Source organism: Felis catus, chromosome C1 (genome assembly GCF_018350175.1).
Source record: "Felis catus isolate Fca126 chromosome C1, F.catus_Fca126_mat1.0, whole genome shotgun sequence".
Classification (NCBI taxonomy): Eukaryota; Metazoa; Chordata; class Mammalia; order Carnivora; family Felidae; genus Felis; species Felis catus.
The window spans coordinates 192933840-192950733 of NC_058375.1; the positions used below are offsets into that span (position 1 = coordinate 192933840).

The 16894-nt window shown below is 35.0% G+C and overlaps 1 protein-coding gene across 5 annotated transcripts in view; it reads left to right on the plus strand.

Annotated features, from left to right (window-relative positions):
• CREB1 (cAMP responsive element binding protein 1) overlaps positions 1-16894 on the plus strand; it is a 60720-nt gene that overhangs the window by 4513 nt on the left and 39313 nt on the right. For 4 of the 5 annotated variants that reach the window (XM_023259643.2, XM_023259641.2, XM_023259644.2 and 1 more), the window contains exon 2: positions 12733-12854. In XM_023259643.2, the coding sequence (XP_023115411.1) occupies positions 12741-12854 (114 nt within the window). In that variant the 5' untranslated portion in view covers positions 12733-12740. Of the gene's footprint in view, positions 1-10818; positions 11044-12732; positions 12855-16894 lie in introns of all 5 variants that reach the window. The other variant, XM_023259642.2, reaches the window with a different exon arrangement.

Consider the following 16894-nt stretch of genomic DNA (forward strand, 5'->3'; position numbering starts at 1 on the left):
ACCTCCTAATGATTGGAGTACTAGCTTTGTCCCTGTGGCATTTTGTTTTCACATTAACTTTTTCTTTGATGATTTTCTAGTATTTCTTAGTGTAATTATCAGTGAATTTTATATTTTATACCTAATTAAGTAGCAATAAATATAGCTAATAATATATAAATAGAAAGAATGCTTGTCTATATGCTTGTCTACTTAGACTTTACTGCTTACATGGTGTGTGTGTGTGTGTGTGTGTGTGTGTGTGTGTGTGTGTGTAAGTCCTTGGTCATCCAGTTGGACCAAGTAATACTCATTTCAGCTAGAACACAAAACAGGTTTCAGTACCTCTCTTTTTTTTTTTTTTTGGCTCTTCTAGGTAGCATTTAACTATTTGGTACGTTTTACATGATGTTAGTGTATTTATCTTTAAAATACACATGCTGTAAGTATTTTAAGTTGATTAAACTTAGAAAGAAAATGATAACTAATAATCCTGCAGCAGGGACACACTTAAGGCCCTTATCTTTCAAAAAAACAAGTCATTAAATGAAGCTGTTGTGGTGTATCTCATTTTTTGTATGCTCACATTGCCAGTTACTTGAGCTGAAGTTCTTAGTGTAAGAATATTGCCCTACTATTATTTTGAGGATTTACTAGTATTTCATGTTAAATACTAATATCTTCTGTTTTTACCTGCTCAGTTAGTAAAAGCACTAATCTTTACAGGTTTGGGAAGTTGGAGGTAGATTAGTGAAATCTGCAAAGGCAGAAAATTTTCCTTCTGGAACACATCTGTGGGCAACAGGGAATTAAATGATTTCTCACAGTATGCTGAAATCAGTAAATTGCCTTTTGTGATAGAAGTAAAGATCATGAACTAAATGGACAAACTGATAATGTGAAAATGACTGTTTTCCGCTGCCAGTTTTACGTGCTAACTCAGTCATGGTTTAAGAGGTGAACCCTGGTCACCTTTCTGAATCCGTAAGAAGAAAAGATGGTTTCAATCTTATTCTATACCATAATATCTGTAAATGTAGGTTTTGAGACATGTTTGTAACTTGGATAAAGAGTAGCCATTGGATTTTCTTCACATTCAGAATGCTTCTCCCCCTTAAGGTATACATACTCCTCTTTGTTTTGTTTTGCATTCTTAGCTCTGCCAGATGTGGCCTCATAAAGATAAGTTATGTTATATTTTACCTAGAGTTTTACTCACCTGTTTTCTAGTTTATCAGAAAGAAGAGGGGGAAAAAGGTTAGTCATTCATATTCTGGTATGTATTCCTATAGATAAGTAGAAGACAGTATTTTACATCTCCAGTGATGAAAAATGACCTTCAATATATATTTAATCAGTTCTTGGGGCTAGCTCATGAATTTCAATTTAAAAAAAAGTAGTACTTCTTGATAAACTTTTAAATGTCTGAGTTGCTTTTTCTTATGCTGGGGTAAAAGTAAAAAAGGAGTTTACCACGAATGTGATGGGCTGTCTGAACAAAGATGAAAAGCATTTATCAGTTTTCTTTCTGCTGTTGGATTAATCTAGGATCTCTGAATAATCTAACAAAGAGCAAGATTGGGAGAGTAAAAGGTCTGAGGGATCATTGGTGAGTTTCCTGCCTCAAGGAGAGAAGTAAAGACTGACCTTTTGTTGTAGAAGAGAGAATTCAGTAGGAAGTTAAAATTGATAATGATGTTGGTGTAGGAGTAGAGGGTAGGTCTGAAAGTTGACTTACACCAAAGGTAATAGGAAATTTCTTTCCGAAAGGTTAGTGAATCTTCTCTGAAACTGAGATTGCTTTCTTCAACTTTAAGAGTATATCTAATGAGCTGGTTATCTGTGTGAGTTTCTGGTTATGATTTTATGACCATATAAATGTAACTAAAAATGTTTGTAATTCAGCCAAAGCTGAATAACCATTATTTCTGAGGGTCATTATCCCTATTTGTGTAGATGGTTGGCAATAGGAGACTCAGAAATATCACTGAAGTGAAAATTATTGCTTATTCCGAACTATTTGTATTCTTAAAGGGGTATCATTTCTTTAAAAGTTATCAGTAGCAGCTTTGTTTGCTGTGACGAATAATAATGATGCTTTGGTTTTACTTACTGTCGTTTATCAGCCTAGTCATTTATTCAGTGAACATTTATTGACCATTGACTTTAAAGTGAGTGAAATAATCATAAGAAGATTTATTCAGTTAAGTATTTTTGTAGATGTTAAATGAAGCGTCATGCTAGTTGCTGTAAACAGTAAAGCTGGAGAACCTTCAGGAACCTACAGTATAGTAGAGATGACAAAAATCATGTAAGAAAGAAGGATTTATACATGACGGAATATCAATTTTTCACTACTGTCTTGAAGGGCTATACAGTTTAGAAGAGAAAGAGTTTGGTGAGGAAAAGTTTTATGAGAAAGACAGAATTTAAACTGAATACTGAAGAACTTGGATAGGTAGCATTGAAAGGCAATGTGTTCTAGGCAGTGGTAAGGACAACCAAAATGAAGACATGGAAGTAGAATGAGGCATAAATCAAGAAATAACAACTTTGAATGAAACATTTTCATTTGAAGCACTTTATTTGAGAATTATTTCTTATGAAGAATTTATTATGATGCTTGTATGAGTATAGTGTATTACTCATAATACTCCACCATATTGGGGGAATTCACGCTTAACAAACTTTTACCGTTAAGGGAGGGAGTAACTCCTTCATTTTTTGCAGATGACTAAACTGAGCTCTGGAGAACTTAAATGATTTATTTGCTGGAAGAGCCTCTTCTCTGAGCAAGAAATAACAGTAAAGCATAGGCTTCATCACTTTTTTGTAGCATTGTCTTTTTGTGATGAAAGTTTTCACGTTTCTAGCTTTATTAATGGTCTAGAATTTTTGTTTCTAAATAATAGTACTATATAGTAGTTGTATAAATAGGTATATAAAAGTTCACTTGGAGGAAATATTCTAGCCAAGGTATTAAAAAAATATACTGTTATCTTACTAATTAGATCTACATCAGTAGAAAGACATGATTTGTTTTTTTCCATAATTTGTTGTATTTCTGTCATTTCAAACTGGAAGTGTATGGTTTTAAATCATTGTTATTAAATATTTTTTGGAGGGAATTTATAGGCAAACTGGTCATAATGATTAGTTTATAATTGCCTAGCCCTTTTGTATATAACACATATTTTATCTGTTACTAGCTTGTAAGCTCTTTGAGAGAGAGTTTCTTGTCCGTTTTAAACTGTAGTCCCCATAGTTTTTGATGGAACACTTCTTATGTAATAGGCACAGAAAACGTATTTGTTTAATGAATGATTCCCTCTTGGGATGGTCACAGCTTTGAAAGGCAGGATTAAAAACAGTTCCTGTAGAGTTGCACAGATTAAAGGAAGCAGACATACATGCTTTAGATAATTAAAATTTACTGAAGTTAAAGATTTGTTTTTTTAAAGCCAAGGAAATTATGCTCATTTTCCCATAGCTTAAAAAGAAGTTTTTCCACTTTGAGTTTTCATTAACCTCTGATGCCTTACTGATACTTTTTGCCTCTGAGACTTGAGAAATGGCATAAGATTGTATAAATCAAGACGACCTTACCAGAAATCACTACCAGGTCAGTAAAAAATAAATAAGTAAAATAAAATAAGTAAGCTTTATAAAAAGGGGCTCCTGGGTGGCTCAGTCGGTTGAGCGTCTGACTCTTGGTTTTGGCTTAGGTCATGATCTTGCGGTTCATGAGTTCAAGCCCCTCGAGCCCTGCTTGGGATATTCTCTCTCTCTCTCTCCCTCCCTCCCTCCCTCCCTCCCTCTCTCTCTCTTTCTCCCTCTCTCCTGTTCCTTCACTCATGCTGTGTCTCTCAAAATAAATAAATAAACTTAAAATAATACATCTACCTGAAAGATTGGACTTCATGTTGATTCTTTTAGGAGTAAAAATAAAGATACATAAAATTGAAGTGAATCTTTAAGTAAAACTTTGCTGTTGTCTGTTTGTAATTTATCAGCTTTGTAGCTTAACCATGGCTAATGTTTATTTTTATTTTTTTAAGTTTTTGAGAGAGAGAGCATGAGCACGTGAGCCGGCGGGGGTGGACAGAGGATCTGAAGCAGGCTCTGTGCTGACAGCAGAGAGCCCGATGTGAGGCTCGAAATCACAAAGCCGCAATCGGCCACCCAAATGACTGAGCCACCCAGGCACCCCAACCATGGCTAATTTTTCAGTGTAGTCCAGTGTGTCCTTGGTCCCTTAGGTGCCAGGCTTTTTCTAGTGAGCAAAACATAATAAAAATGCTTAGCACGTGGCTTAATTGTTCATGCAGTTCCATTGCCAAATATACAAAGAATTCTTCACATTTTCTAATATTGGAGGCTGTGTGGTATAGCCCTGCACAGTCTTGCAGATTCCTTGCAAATCTCTCAACATGTCTAGTTCTCCATCTGTGAAGTCAGAACTAAAAGCAGGATTCCTGTCTTATGACTTCTCCTGTAACATGTGCCGTCTCACTTCAGGAAAAGTGAATTTTCACTCTTCCATGTCTAATTTGTAAATAATTCACCAAGAATAGCATTTCAAAATTTAGGTCAAAACAGAGCGGTCAAAATAATAAATGTTTAACTTTATAAACACACTTGGATATTCATTTTCCATTTGAATGTAGTGATTTTCACATAGTCTCTCAGGTTTTATTGAGTAAATGAAGTAGTAGGCTTTAAATATTTAACTTCAGAGCATAACTTTTGTGGGTCCTTACAGTTTTAGCATTGAGCTAGTTTATGAATCAACTTAAAATGTTAAGAGTTTCACTCTTTAGTCAACACAGAAATTGCTTTTCTAAAAGTAACTGCATGTAGGAGGTGTGTAATCCTTTTATCCTTAAGTCCTTTAAAAAAAATTCAGCTCCAAAAAATCCATTTAGTGGAACTTCATATGTAGAAGTTTATATAGGCTCACTTCTTTGAAATGCTTAGGTGTAAAAAGCTGTAAACATAGTATTGCATGGGAAAGAAAGGAGAATGGGAAGTAATGGGATAAAATGTTATCTAAAATAATGCACAGTCATGGTTGCTTCCTTGCTAAGCAACACTGTTTGTCTCTTGGTGACCAGATACATGAAGGCTTGTTTGAGAGCCGTAAGTAGTCTTACTTGAAGGCAAGCGAGGCAAATACATTTTGCCAATACTTAAAAAATAATGACTTTGGTTTGAGAAAACACTAAAGCTTTTCTGTTGAAAGGTACTATAGAATTAGTCCTAGGAAGGCTGTCATTGTGCAGTGCATTTCTATAAATCATGTAACATTTTTCTAATTCACCGTGGTAAGTACTTTGAGAATAGTGTCTTTCTTGTAGCACATGCTACACATTTAAAAATGACTTTAAAAATAGCATCCAAATACTGTGGTAATTATAAAACTGCAATAAATAATTAAATATTTAACTTAAAGCAGTTTCTCTGAGTTGAGTCCAATAAACAAATAAGGAGTTAATTTTATTAAATAAAATTGGAAAGATTTCCCTTTGCTGTATGCTGCCTTCGTTTTTTGGTAGTGGTGGTTGGGTTATACTGATATTTACTACTGATAAAAAGAATTTATAAAAATATATAAGCAATCTTTAGGCTTTTATTTTTGTATTAAAAATGTTTAAAATTCATTGAGTTCAAATCATACAGAATTAACTTCAGGTACAACTTCTTGCCTTCCTCTAATATCTGGACTAGAGGCAGATTTATTCTCCCAATTAAGGAAGACCTTGGTAGGAGCACAGAGCAAACTGTTTCTGAAAACTGTGTTAGAATTTACTTAACTTGATAAAGACACCAATTTATTTTAGTCTGTCACATTTCCCATTCATACTCTTTTTCAAAAAATGTATAATTTCATTTTGTTAGGGTGTGATTATTCTAATAAAATTTTACAGTTGAAGTTGATAACTGTTGGAGGGGGGTATATGTGTGTAGGTACGTATATACGTACCTACGTGCATTATGTATACACATACAGCATTTGAATATGCTGTTTTCCTCTCTGGTTGTAGTGAAGATACGCTATTTTTTTAATACCAAACGACCATTTACTACTAGCATCAGAAACCTGAAGCATTGCTAAATTTCCAGTATTGATTGCATACATCTCCATTCCACTAGATTGAACATATTAAAGAGTGACATGACAAGTACTTCAAAGTTAACAATCCCCAAAAAATGTACGGGGAAAAAAAATAGAAGAAAAAACGGCAGAACAGCATAGTTCTTGACTGTTGGAAAGCCGAAGTCTTGTGTAGCACCTGAACATTTCATTACTTTCTTTAGTGAATTAATCATAACACTTTAGAGAATTAATCAAGACATGCTGGAGTTGTTAAGAATGTGTTAGAATGCTTTTAAATAGTCATAATATCCTAAAAACGAAATAAGAGCTACAAAACATGTAGAGAGTATTCAGTATCGTCCATAGATGTTTCTACTTATACTTCTGCAAAATATTTCTAGTAATATATTTGACTATGACAACAAAATAATCATATAGTTTTTTGGGTTTTGTTTTTTTTTTTTTAGTTCATTTATTATTGAGAGAGAGAGCATGAGCTTGGGAGGGGCAGAGAGAGAAGGAGACACAGAATCTGAAGCGGGCTCCAGGCTCCAAGCTGTTAGCACAGAGCCCAAAGCGGGGCTGGAACTCACAAACCACAAGATCATGACCTGAGCTGAAGTGGGACGCTCAACCTACTGAACCACCCAGGCGCCCCAAAATAATCATATAGTTTTAAAATCATGTGCCCAAATGTACCTTTTACACATCAAGGAGGTTACCCTGGAGACTTTAGGGTTGTGCTTTCCTTAAATCCCTGGGCTTTGAGTTTAGGAGGCATCAGCCACTTGCTAGGGTAAGGGTGAGGTTTTTTTCTCATTTATAATTAAGGTCATTTGCATTTAAAAAAAATTACAGCATGTAATCTTATGTTCCATTAGTTATGGCCGCGTTATTCATAAATCAAAATCCTGGATTAAATTGGTCATAGATTTAAGGAATTAAAAAGTAAACTAGATTGTGGAGGAGATGGGTTTATTTTTTATAAAGTTGAACCTGAATAGAATGTTTAGGATTGCAAGGACTGGGGCACTTCTTGAAGGTCAAAATATTTTGGGAAGCAGAACAAGGTAAAATCTGCAGCATTCATTCCTTTTGTAATGACTTTTCAGCAAAAGTGACAATATGAACTTGCTTTCTTGTTTGCTGAGCTTTGCTTAAATTGACAGAGGCACATAGATATGAACATAGTGCTGCCAGAAATCTGTCCCTGATTCAGTATAGTTCTGTAGAGGTGCTAAGTACGTGAATTAATTAATTTATTTATTTTCATTAAAACTCATTTATTACCAAATTTCAGTTTCAGGTAATTCCCATAATATTGATTCCTGTGACAGTTGTTTAAAAGGTAATTCCTGACAAGTTCAGACAATTTGATTTAAAAAATTACCACTAATGTATACATGATATACTGGGTCTAGCTAATCTGAGTGAATTAAATGCTGCTTTATTAATGACGTTTTCACTGGTCAGCTTTTAGAATCTTGGAAATCCCCGCAACATCCTTCTCAGCTTTATTTTTTATACACTACCTCTCACCATCTGATTTATTATACATTTTACTTACCTTCTCTCCCTGCTCCCACACACTAGAATGTAAGTTCCACAAAAGGAAAGTGTTTTTAAAAATTTGTGTATTTCTTTTTCCCGAGTGATTTGACAGTGCCTGGCATGTAAGTGTTCAGGTCTGATATCCTAATAAAAGTATAACGTATATAATGTAAGTTGTGAAAATTGGAGATGTTGTTGGTTTTATTTAGTTACTTGTGGTGAATTCTCTCAGGATATATTGCTATATAGAGTAGAAGTGAAATTCACTGCAATATAGAAATTCTAAACCCAGTAACTTTAAAGAGACATCATTCTCAATTCTCATTTTGTCCTAGTAGGTGATTGCTGATAGCTTTAGAGTGACTATTCTGTTATCATTTGTCTTCTCTCCTTGCTTCTGTACAGAATCTGACCCCAGCCACTGATTCACTCATTTCTCTAAAAGCATACTCTAATGTCAGCCTTGGCTCATACCATTTTTCTTACCAGAAGAGTTACCCTCCTTCCCCACATTTTTGAATTCTGTGTCCGTCCTCAGTGCTGCTTTGGAGTTCCCCCACTCTCTTGACTATTGCAGAACATTTTCTTTTCCTTTAAATGTCATGGAAGCACTCATTTGACGCTTTACTGGGATGTTTTTCTAAACTACATTGTGAAGTTTTCAGTATCTACTGTCTTTACCATGTAAAGGGTACAAAGCGATACCATCTTAGATAAATTTCTTGAAGCTTTCTAAGATGGAAAGGAAAAACTTCTTTATCCTCTTTGAGAATTAAGAAAGGGGACTATAAAACTATTTAATAACTATTTAGTTGATAACTAACAATAAATGTGACCAGAGCAATGTAATGATAAAAGAGACGCTGTCCAACATTGAAAGAGAATCTTTGTTGACTAGTAGTCTGGTCTTGTAGCATTTTTTTTTTTTTTTTTTAAGTACTGCTAATTATCTCAAGTTGTATTGCATTCTCATGATTTTATAAATCAGTAAGTGGTAATAGCTCTGTACTAATCCAAGATCAAGAGGCAGGCTAGGTGACCTATTCCTAGTGAATCTGTCTTCTTTTACTGTGTAAATATTATTATATAGTAAAAGGAAATACTTCATTTATATTAAGTGGCCCGCATGATTACGTGTGTGTACATGTATCTTGTGTCATTTCTCAGGGTCAGAGCATTTAAAATTGAAAGAACTCTTTTTAATTCATCTTCCTTGTTTTCATAGATGAGGAAACTGAAAATCAAAAAGTTTAATTTTTCCAGTGACTGCTTGGTGACAGATCCAGCTTCCCACCAAGTGTTAGGCTCCCTTTCCCCACTACTCACAGCCGCATTGTTTATTTCTCTGAACATTGGGTGAATAATGCAAAGAATCACTTCACTTTTTATTTTTCATAATGAGAGGCAGAACTCTAGAAGACATTATAGCAAAATGGTATGTATCCTTGTGAATTGGCTTAAATATTTTTGATTCTTTTAGGCATGATACTGTTTTGAAATTTGTTATAAACTTAGGGTTTCCAAAGGATTATATTAATTTTTAGGGAAAAATCAGGAAAATCTCCAAATTTTAAATATCAGTAACCCAGAGTTTTATAATTGTGAAAGTATTGGAAGAAGAACCCCCCAGACTGTCAAGCTGATACTACATTTTCAGTGATATCTGAGATCCATTCTGTTACTGATGTTCCAGGCCCAGTATTTATACAACATTCTCTCTGAGCTTATATGTACCTAATCTTTTACTTATTTCATAGCAGTATTCAGTCGTTCTTAATTTTTGTATTCCTGAAAAGCATTCATTTGTGTAATGAATTAAGAATCTCCTTTCTTCAAACGACTTTGGACACCCACATATTGGCTGTAGTCATTGATCCTGTGTCTGCATACTGCACTTCTGGCTAGACTGCTCCTGGGATGTTAGCAAAATTGAAGATTGTACATATGATACTGTAACATCTCTTCTCTCTCCACCTGAAGATACAAACAAAAAAGAGCAAAAGTTTTCAGAGTCCAGAAAGAAGGCACCAACTTCAAGTGTTAGTGTAGTCTAGTTGAGAGACTGCTATTTCAGTACCTTGATGGTAAAATAGTGTCTGATTCAGTTCAGTCAGTGAGTTTCTAATCCGAAACAAATTGTTATTACTTAAACAATTCTCACCTACACTTTGAGAAGAGCACGTTGAGAATTTTCTGATGAAAGACAGTATTTGTGCTGTTGCTTGATGTTGATACCTACTTAAGCTAAGAGTTATAAACATTAAGAAGGCTGTCCCCATATCTGAAAAAGATTGGTAGTCTTTCTGGATGAAAGAAATGAAAATAAAACAGTGGCCGTTTAGATGAGAGAATCCTACCTGTTGAAAATATTACACTTTTGTTTTTTTTTTAAGAATATTACCTAGTTGGGGAGGGAAGAAGGATGAAAGTCCCATTCTTATTTTGAATGTGTCCTTGTAGCTATAATCATTGATGTTAACTAGTGGTTTTGTTTATTATATTTTCTTTTCTGCAACAAAAAGTTATAAAGATGTTCTATACCTCAAATGTCAGAAAAAAATTAAGTAGTCCTGATGTTGTATAGTGGAGGGAAAAAAGATACATGATCTGTACCTTAGATTGCTTTTAATCAAATGGGGGATTGAAACTATATAGATGACAGCACAGGTTTAAAAAAAAAATGTGGCCTGGAATAAAGTTTTTTAAAAATGGTTGGTATATACTCTGTCTACAAAGGAGGTATGATGATAAAGTTATATTTATCTTTATTCGCATTAAAATGATGACATGGGGGAGAAGACGGAGAAAAGCTTATGGATTTCTGCCCATACTTAGCTTGACTCAGTTCAGTCTTGTCCTCAAATGGATTCACTTGCATGTTATTGCGATTAGGTGGTTTTCACATGCTATTTTCTTGCTGACCAAAAGTATGGACAACATTTAGGGTACAAAAACCATTTTGTTGTTGATGTTGCCTTGTTGTTAATGTCTTTCTTAAATTTTTTAGTTTAAAAGAGCACAGACTGTAAGTATATAACTCAGTTATCACAAGTGATCATAAGGTTACTTGATAATTTTTAAGAATAGTATTTCTGCTGTTTAGAAATATGGGGTAAGCAATTGAGGCAAGATTTAATAAAAATAGTAAATTCATATAAAAATATCTGAGATTAAAAATTTTTTTTCAACAGGTATCTCAAAATCATGATTGAAATACGGTTTTTTGGTTCATAGTTTTCAAAATGTTGTTCATGACTTCTGGAATTAAAATCTTTTAAATTGTACAAGTAATTCTGAAGTGATGCTGATGGGAAGAAAACAAAATGCTAAACTATGTAAAAAGTACAAGGTGAAAGTCGTCATCCTGTCCAGTTCCACCACATCTTCCTCTGTCCAGAGCTGCCGCTTACAGTTTAGTATGTAACTTCCCATACTTGTTCGATGCCTACATACGGCGTGTTTTACAACAGTGTGACTTGTTTTTTTACATAAGTGGAATTCTCCTTTACGGTGTGTTCTGTGACTTGCGCTTCCACTCAGCCTTGGAAAGCTTTATCTGTCGTTCTAGTACAGACTCCTTTTTCATTGTTGTAATTTCTTTAATGGTCCTTCTGATAATGGATACTTGTTTCCAGTTTTTCAGTGTTACAAAAAACACTACAGTGAATATTCTTGAGCATGTATTTTTGTGAACTAGTCAATAATGAAGGAGTTTCTTGTTGACTAGTAGTTTCTCTGTATTCTAGATGTTACTGTGTCAATTATATATGCAGATGTTTTCTCCCTATGCACTTGTCTTAGTGTCTTTTGTCATATGAATGTTTTAAATAACTATGCAGTTAAGTCTGTTGATCTTTTCATTTGTAATCTCCTTTGTGGATTCTATATTTCTATATTATTTATACTCATTTCCACAGAGATATTTTTACTTCCTTTTTTTTAACTGTCACTTGTAAGACTTTTTCTAGAGCTCTGAATGATGGCAAAATGTATTCGTATATTATACATTACGATGGCATGTCATAATCACATAAGGATCAGTCACAGTTCTGATGATCTATCAATTTCAGAGTTATAAAATAAATATAATAAATTCTGGAAAAGCATTGGGGCTTTTGTGTTATTTATGGAATCACAGTAGGTAGTCATTATTTTTAGTAAATTCATTTTTGACAGGTAATATGCCAGGCACTAAATGATAACAGTGGTACACAAGTAAGAAGTAATCTCTTTGATTGTGAATCCTTTAGACACAATTATTACCAGAAATTTATTTCTGTTGTCACAAATCTTTCCTCAGCATGTAGCTGCTGCTAGGGATTGTTCTCTGCTTACCTATGCTGCCAGTCAGTGCCAGATTACCCAGCAAATATACCAGCAAAGTAGGGTCCCAAAGTAAAAAAGAGCAGCCTTCATTAACTTACTCAGTTTTGTTTCCTGTATGTGTACATGTGTAGTGTGGCACACTATACGTAGGGTGAGGAGTCAGAACACTAATACTTGCAGTGTCTGCGGCCTCTAATTTGGCTCTGTGGATGTTTATCCCACCTTTCTATCTCAATACCCCACAAGTTGGGCTGATTTTGTCCCAACATTTCCTGTGGAAGTAGCATATAATTTTCTGCTTCTTCCCTATAATAGGAGGGAATACCCTCATAGGAGGTACCATGAAGCCGATAAATCTCATAGACCCTGTCATCAGCTCACTTCTACTCTCTACCTTCTTTCCATACCTAATTAGTACAGTTTGAAAAAACTACAGTTTTACTGGTACGCTCCTCCCCTTGTTCATAGAGGAGATTCATGGAAGGGAGGAATCCCTTCTTCTTTCTAGATGGAATACTGTCCCGTTAGGAAGAAGTGACAAGTGAAAAGACAGGTGGTTGTTTTTTTTCCTTTTTGAAGGAACTAGAACTTACACAGCTCAGCAGATTTGGATGAGTTTGACAGTATTTCAGCTAGGTTACTATTTTTTTTTAACTAGATTTGAGTGCATTTGCTAATGTAACCAGTACATATACCTATTCATAACCTGAAATTTGCCTTTAAAGTCACAAAAGCACAAAGCACTGTAGTGCTTGTAACACTCTTCCATGTTATTGTAGGTAACTAAATGACCATGGAATCTGGAGCAGAGAACCAGCAGAGTGGAGATGCGGCTGTAACAGAAGCTGAAAACCAACAAATGACAGTTCAAGCCCAGCCACAGATTGCCACATTAGCCCAGGTATAAGATACATGGAGAGATTCCAAGTTATGTCTCTTCTAAGAGGAGTATGTTTCAGACAGGAAGATTTAGTTCTTATTATAGAGATAAGCATAGAACGAGCAGAGGTTCTTAGGGTATCAAAGTTCCTGTTTACTTAGTATTATTAGCCTAATTTTAGAAATGATATAATTAATTTAGTAACATAACAGAAAACCGTATTTTTAAACACTAGTTATCTGTTTGTAGTGACCTGATTCAGAATAATGACATTTTAATAATGGGTAGATTGTCTCTCTTAAACCAAGGAAGAAAACCTAGTAATGTTAACTATTTCGTTTTGTTTTTTTGTTTTTTGTTTTTTGTTTTTTTCATATCACACAGATTTATTCTGAGGCATGAGAATATAGATAATCTGAGAGGCTAAGTTTTCCATGTGCTTAAACTAAAAAATAGGATAAACAAACTGACACACAAGTAAATTTCAAGGATGATAATGGTTTTTGTTTCCTGTATCCTTTAAATATAATTCACGATTCTTTAACTTTGTCTTTGTCTTAAACATTCTACCTCTAAAGTCATATTCTCTCATCCTTATTTTTTGTTCTGGTGTATTTTTCCTCAAATATTTTAAATAATATTAACCATTATTTGCATATAAGTGAGAAAGGTAGTTAATATAAGACATAAACCTGCTAGATAAAAGAGTGTGATACTGTCTCTTTCTGATAAAGGCTCCCAGGAGAATATAATCCTAACAGAGGCTCTGGGATGTTGAACTTCAGCGTCCTGAAGAACTGAAAAGCCTTCCTAGGGGAGTCCCTGAGTTTGAATGGGTCTTGGAGAATAGGGGGCTAACCACAGACTAAGGGGGGGCTACTACACTAAGCCAAAGTGTGGGCCAAATACTGGAGCTCCATCAGGACAGAGTCACAAGGAGTAGGCTGCTGTCTGTTTTCTCCTGATTACTAGGGCCCACCTCCACCCCTCAGGAATTAAGGCAAAGCAGAATATATCTGGGGGTGAAGTAAATACTTGGATGAGGCAGGTGCAGAAACATAGGGGTAAAATCCAGGGCTTCATCAAAACGTGGTCAAGGCAAACATGCAGAGGTGAGAGTCTGGATTTATCCAACCATTTGGCCTGGTAAAAAGAAGGTACAGTGCCAGCAGGGATCTTGGTGATGAAAACCTTCCACTTATCTGTCTCTTGGGTGGCACTATTGTGTCTGATCTGGTTGTCCTCTGAGTCTGCTATATAATGCATTCTTGGAAATTCCTTTCCCCTTACTGTCTTTCTCTTAATCGAGTTTGTGTTCTTGACATAGTAAAGCACGTTTTCCAGTGGTTTCTTAAGCAAGTTTGGGTAAAGAAGTCTTGGTAAAGAAATCCTTTTTCTTTCAAAGTTTGAAGGCATTGATCCACAATCACCAAGCAGTGTTGCTGTTTGAAAGGACTGAACCACTTTTTTTCTCTCTCTGGTATCTCTTCACAGTGCTTCACCATTTCATTATTAGGACCTTGGCTAAAATAGTTTTCATCCATTGTGCTATATATATATATTCAATGTTCCCTTTTATAGTGGAACTCATGTCTTCGATTCTGAGCAGTGTAAATTATTTGGTTGAAGATTTTTTTTCTCTAGGGTCCTTGTGATCTAAATGCTACATTATAGGATTGTTTCTCTAACTCTCTTTTCCTTCCTCTTTCTCTTTGTCTTTTTGCTTTGTTTTCTGGGAGATCTCTTCAGCTTCGTGTTCCAACCCATTTGTTGAATTTTTTATTTCTGCTGTCATGTTTCCAACAGTTCCTTTTGTTCTCTGAATAGTCCTTTTGTGTTTTGTTGTTGTTGTTGTCCTTTTGTGTTTTAATAGCATCCTGTTTATGTTTCACAAAGGAAATATTTGCATTCATTTATGAGAATATTAATTAGGTTTTAAGTTTTCTTCTCTCCATATAGATTTTTCTCTGTATAGATTTTTGCCCTTCAATTTGTTTTGGTCTCTCCATCTTTAATGTTAGAAGAAGCTTTCCTCAGATGTTTTATAATTTGTGCTTGTCTGCTCAGGTTTAAAGTAGGGGACCGCAAAACTGTACCAGAAGCTCTGGATATGTTTGGGGCCTGATGCCTATAAGTTGTGAGCTTTCAGTGTAGGGTGATTATGGCCTTCCCAATGTCAGTATCTTTCAAGTCTTTATTCAAGCCCCTTGTGGTTGGTTAAGTTCCTCGGGGAAAGCTTTACTAATCTCTTGCTTACAGGGTAAAGGCCTGGGAGCTAAGTGAGAGAAGAAGACTGAAAGTTAGTTACCCCACCTTCAGCAGTGTCTGGTGTAATTTCCCCTATCCAGAAATTAAATCTCCATTTTTCTGTCAGCATGGGGTAGATTAATTATTCTTCCACAGGGAGTTATGGAGAGGGGATCCAATTGCTTCTCAAAGAGCCTTCAACCAGCCTTCCTTATTTTCAGCTCTCCCTTTACTCCACCTTCCAGGGTGACTTACGTAGATCCTGAACCTCTGAAGGATTTTGTGGTGCAAATCTGGCTTTCCCTGCATCTCCCTCATGAGTTGGCCTTTTTTAGTACCATTCATCCATCTTTCCAGCCTCCAAAACTCTTCCTGTTGCCTCCTTTCTCATTCTTTGCTCATGTGATTATGCCTGTAAAAACAGGGTCAATTTTATGAAGTTTAATTGGAGATTAGGAAGGAGCAAAATTACATGCATATGTTTGATTTGTCCTCCTCATCAGGCAGTCCTCTAGGATTGACCTAGAACAGAATGACATGATGTTTGAGCTTTAGGAAAGCTAGTTTTCTTTCTCTTCCCATTTGTATAGTTTTTGGTTTTTTTATTCTTAATTACAGAGTTTTTTTCATTTGCTCATCCATGTCCTTAACACATACGTTTCACATTTTTGTCAGTTTCCTTTCATAAGTCTAATACCCAGTATTTTTTATTGTCATATTTAATATCAGAATATAATAAAAATTGTCAAATCCATGATTATAGTGGTCAAGGAACAGAAAAAATTTCAGCCCAACTAGTAAAGGAAGAAAATCAATCTAAAACAATAATGAGAGGCCTCATTTTACTTTGAGAATTTAACAGAGATTTTTTAAAGTGGAAAGGAAAAAAAATAATCTTGGTTTTGACTATGAGAATGTAAATTTTTATGGATTTAACTAAAGAAGTAAAAGGATGATCATTGAATCTTTTTGTAATAGGCAAATTTGGAAACCTATATATCTAATAATGAATTTATTAAACAAAGTGTGTGATTTTATTGTGCAGCCAGTATAACCACTAAAGAAAATTATTACTGGCATGGAAAGATATTTATAATGGATTCAAAAAATAAAATAGATTCCATGATAGTATGTTATAAAAACAGCTATATATCTACAGCAAAAAATATTAACAGCGATTAGCTGTGGATGGTAGGAACAGAAGTGATTTTTATCTTACTTTGTCTATCTGTACTGTTTGTAAACTTGTGATGAGAGGAGCCAGTATATAGAATGATCAGGGTAGAATAGGGATTATTCATTGAGTTAGCTTGCTACGTTTATTGTATAAAATAGAGAAGATATAATAATTGCTTCAAATATCAGAAGAGCTTTTGTATGGAACTAAGAGGAGATATTCTGAGTAACTTAAGCTGTGATTCTCAAACTTAAGTGCAGGGGAAAGTGTCCTTGGGTCCACTGAGATTCTGACTTTGTAAAGAGGCATCCTGTGTAATGCTAATGGAGGCAGTCCATGGACCACATTTTGAGGACCACGTAAAACTAGATAAGATTTATGTCAGTCAGAGAGAAAATGATTAATGAGGAGGGACTTCCTAACTGTCCAAACATGGGTGCTTAATGGTTTTAATCTCTACTTTCTTGGATATCAGATCAATTCCACCATCCCCCTTTGCCCTGCCCCCAACCACCCCAATCACCCCAAAGCTTACTTCTTGTGTTCTCTGTTTGAGTTGATGGCATAGTTTACCAATTTTTACCGAAACATGAATTATGTGGGTCATCCTTGATTTCCTCTCTCACCTCCTTCAACC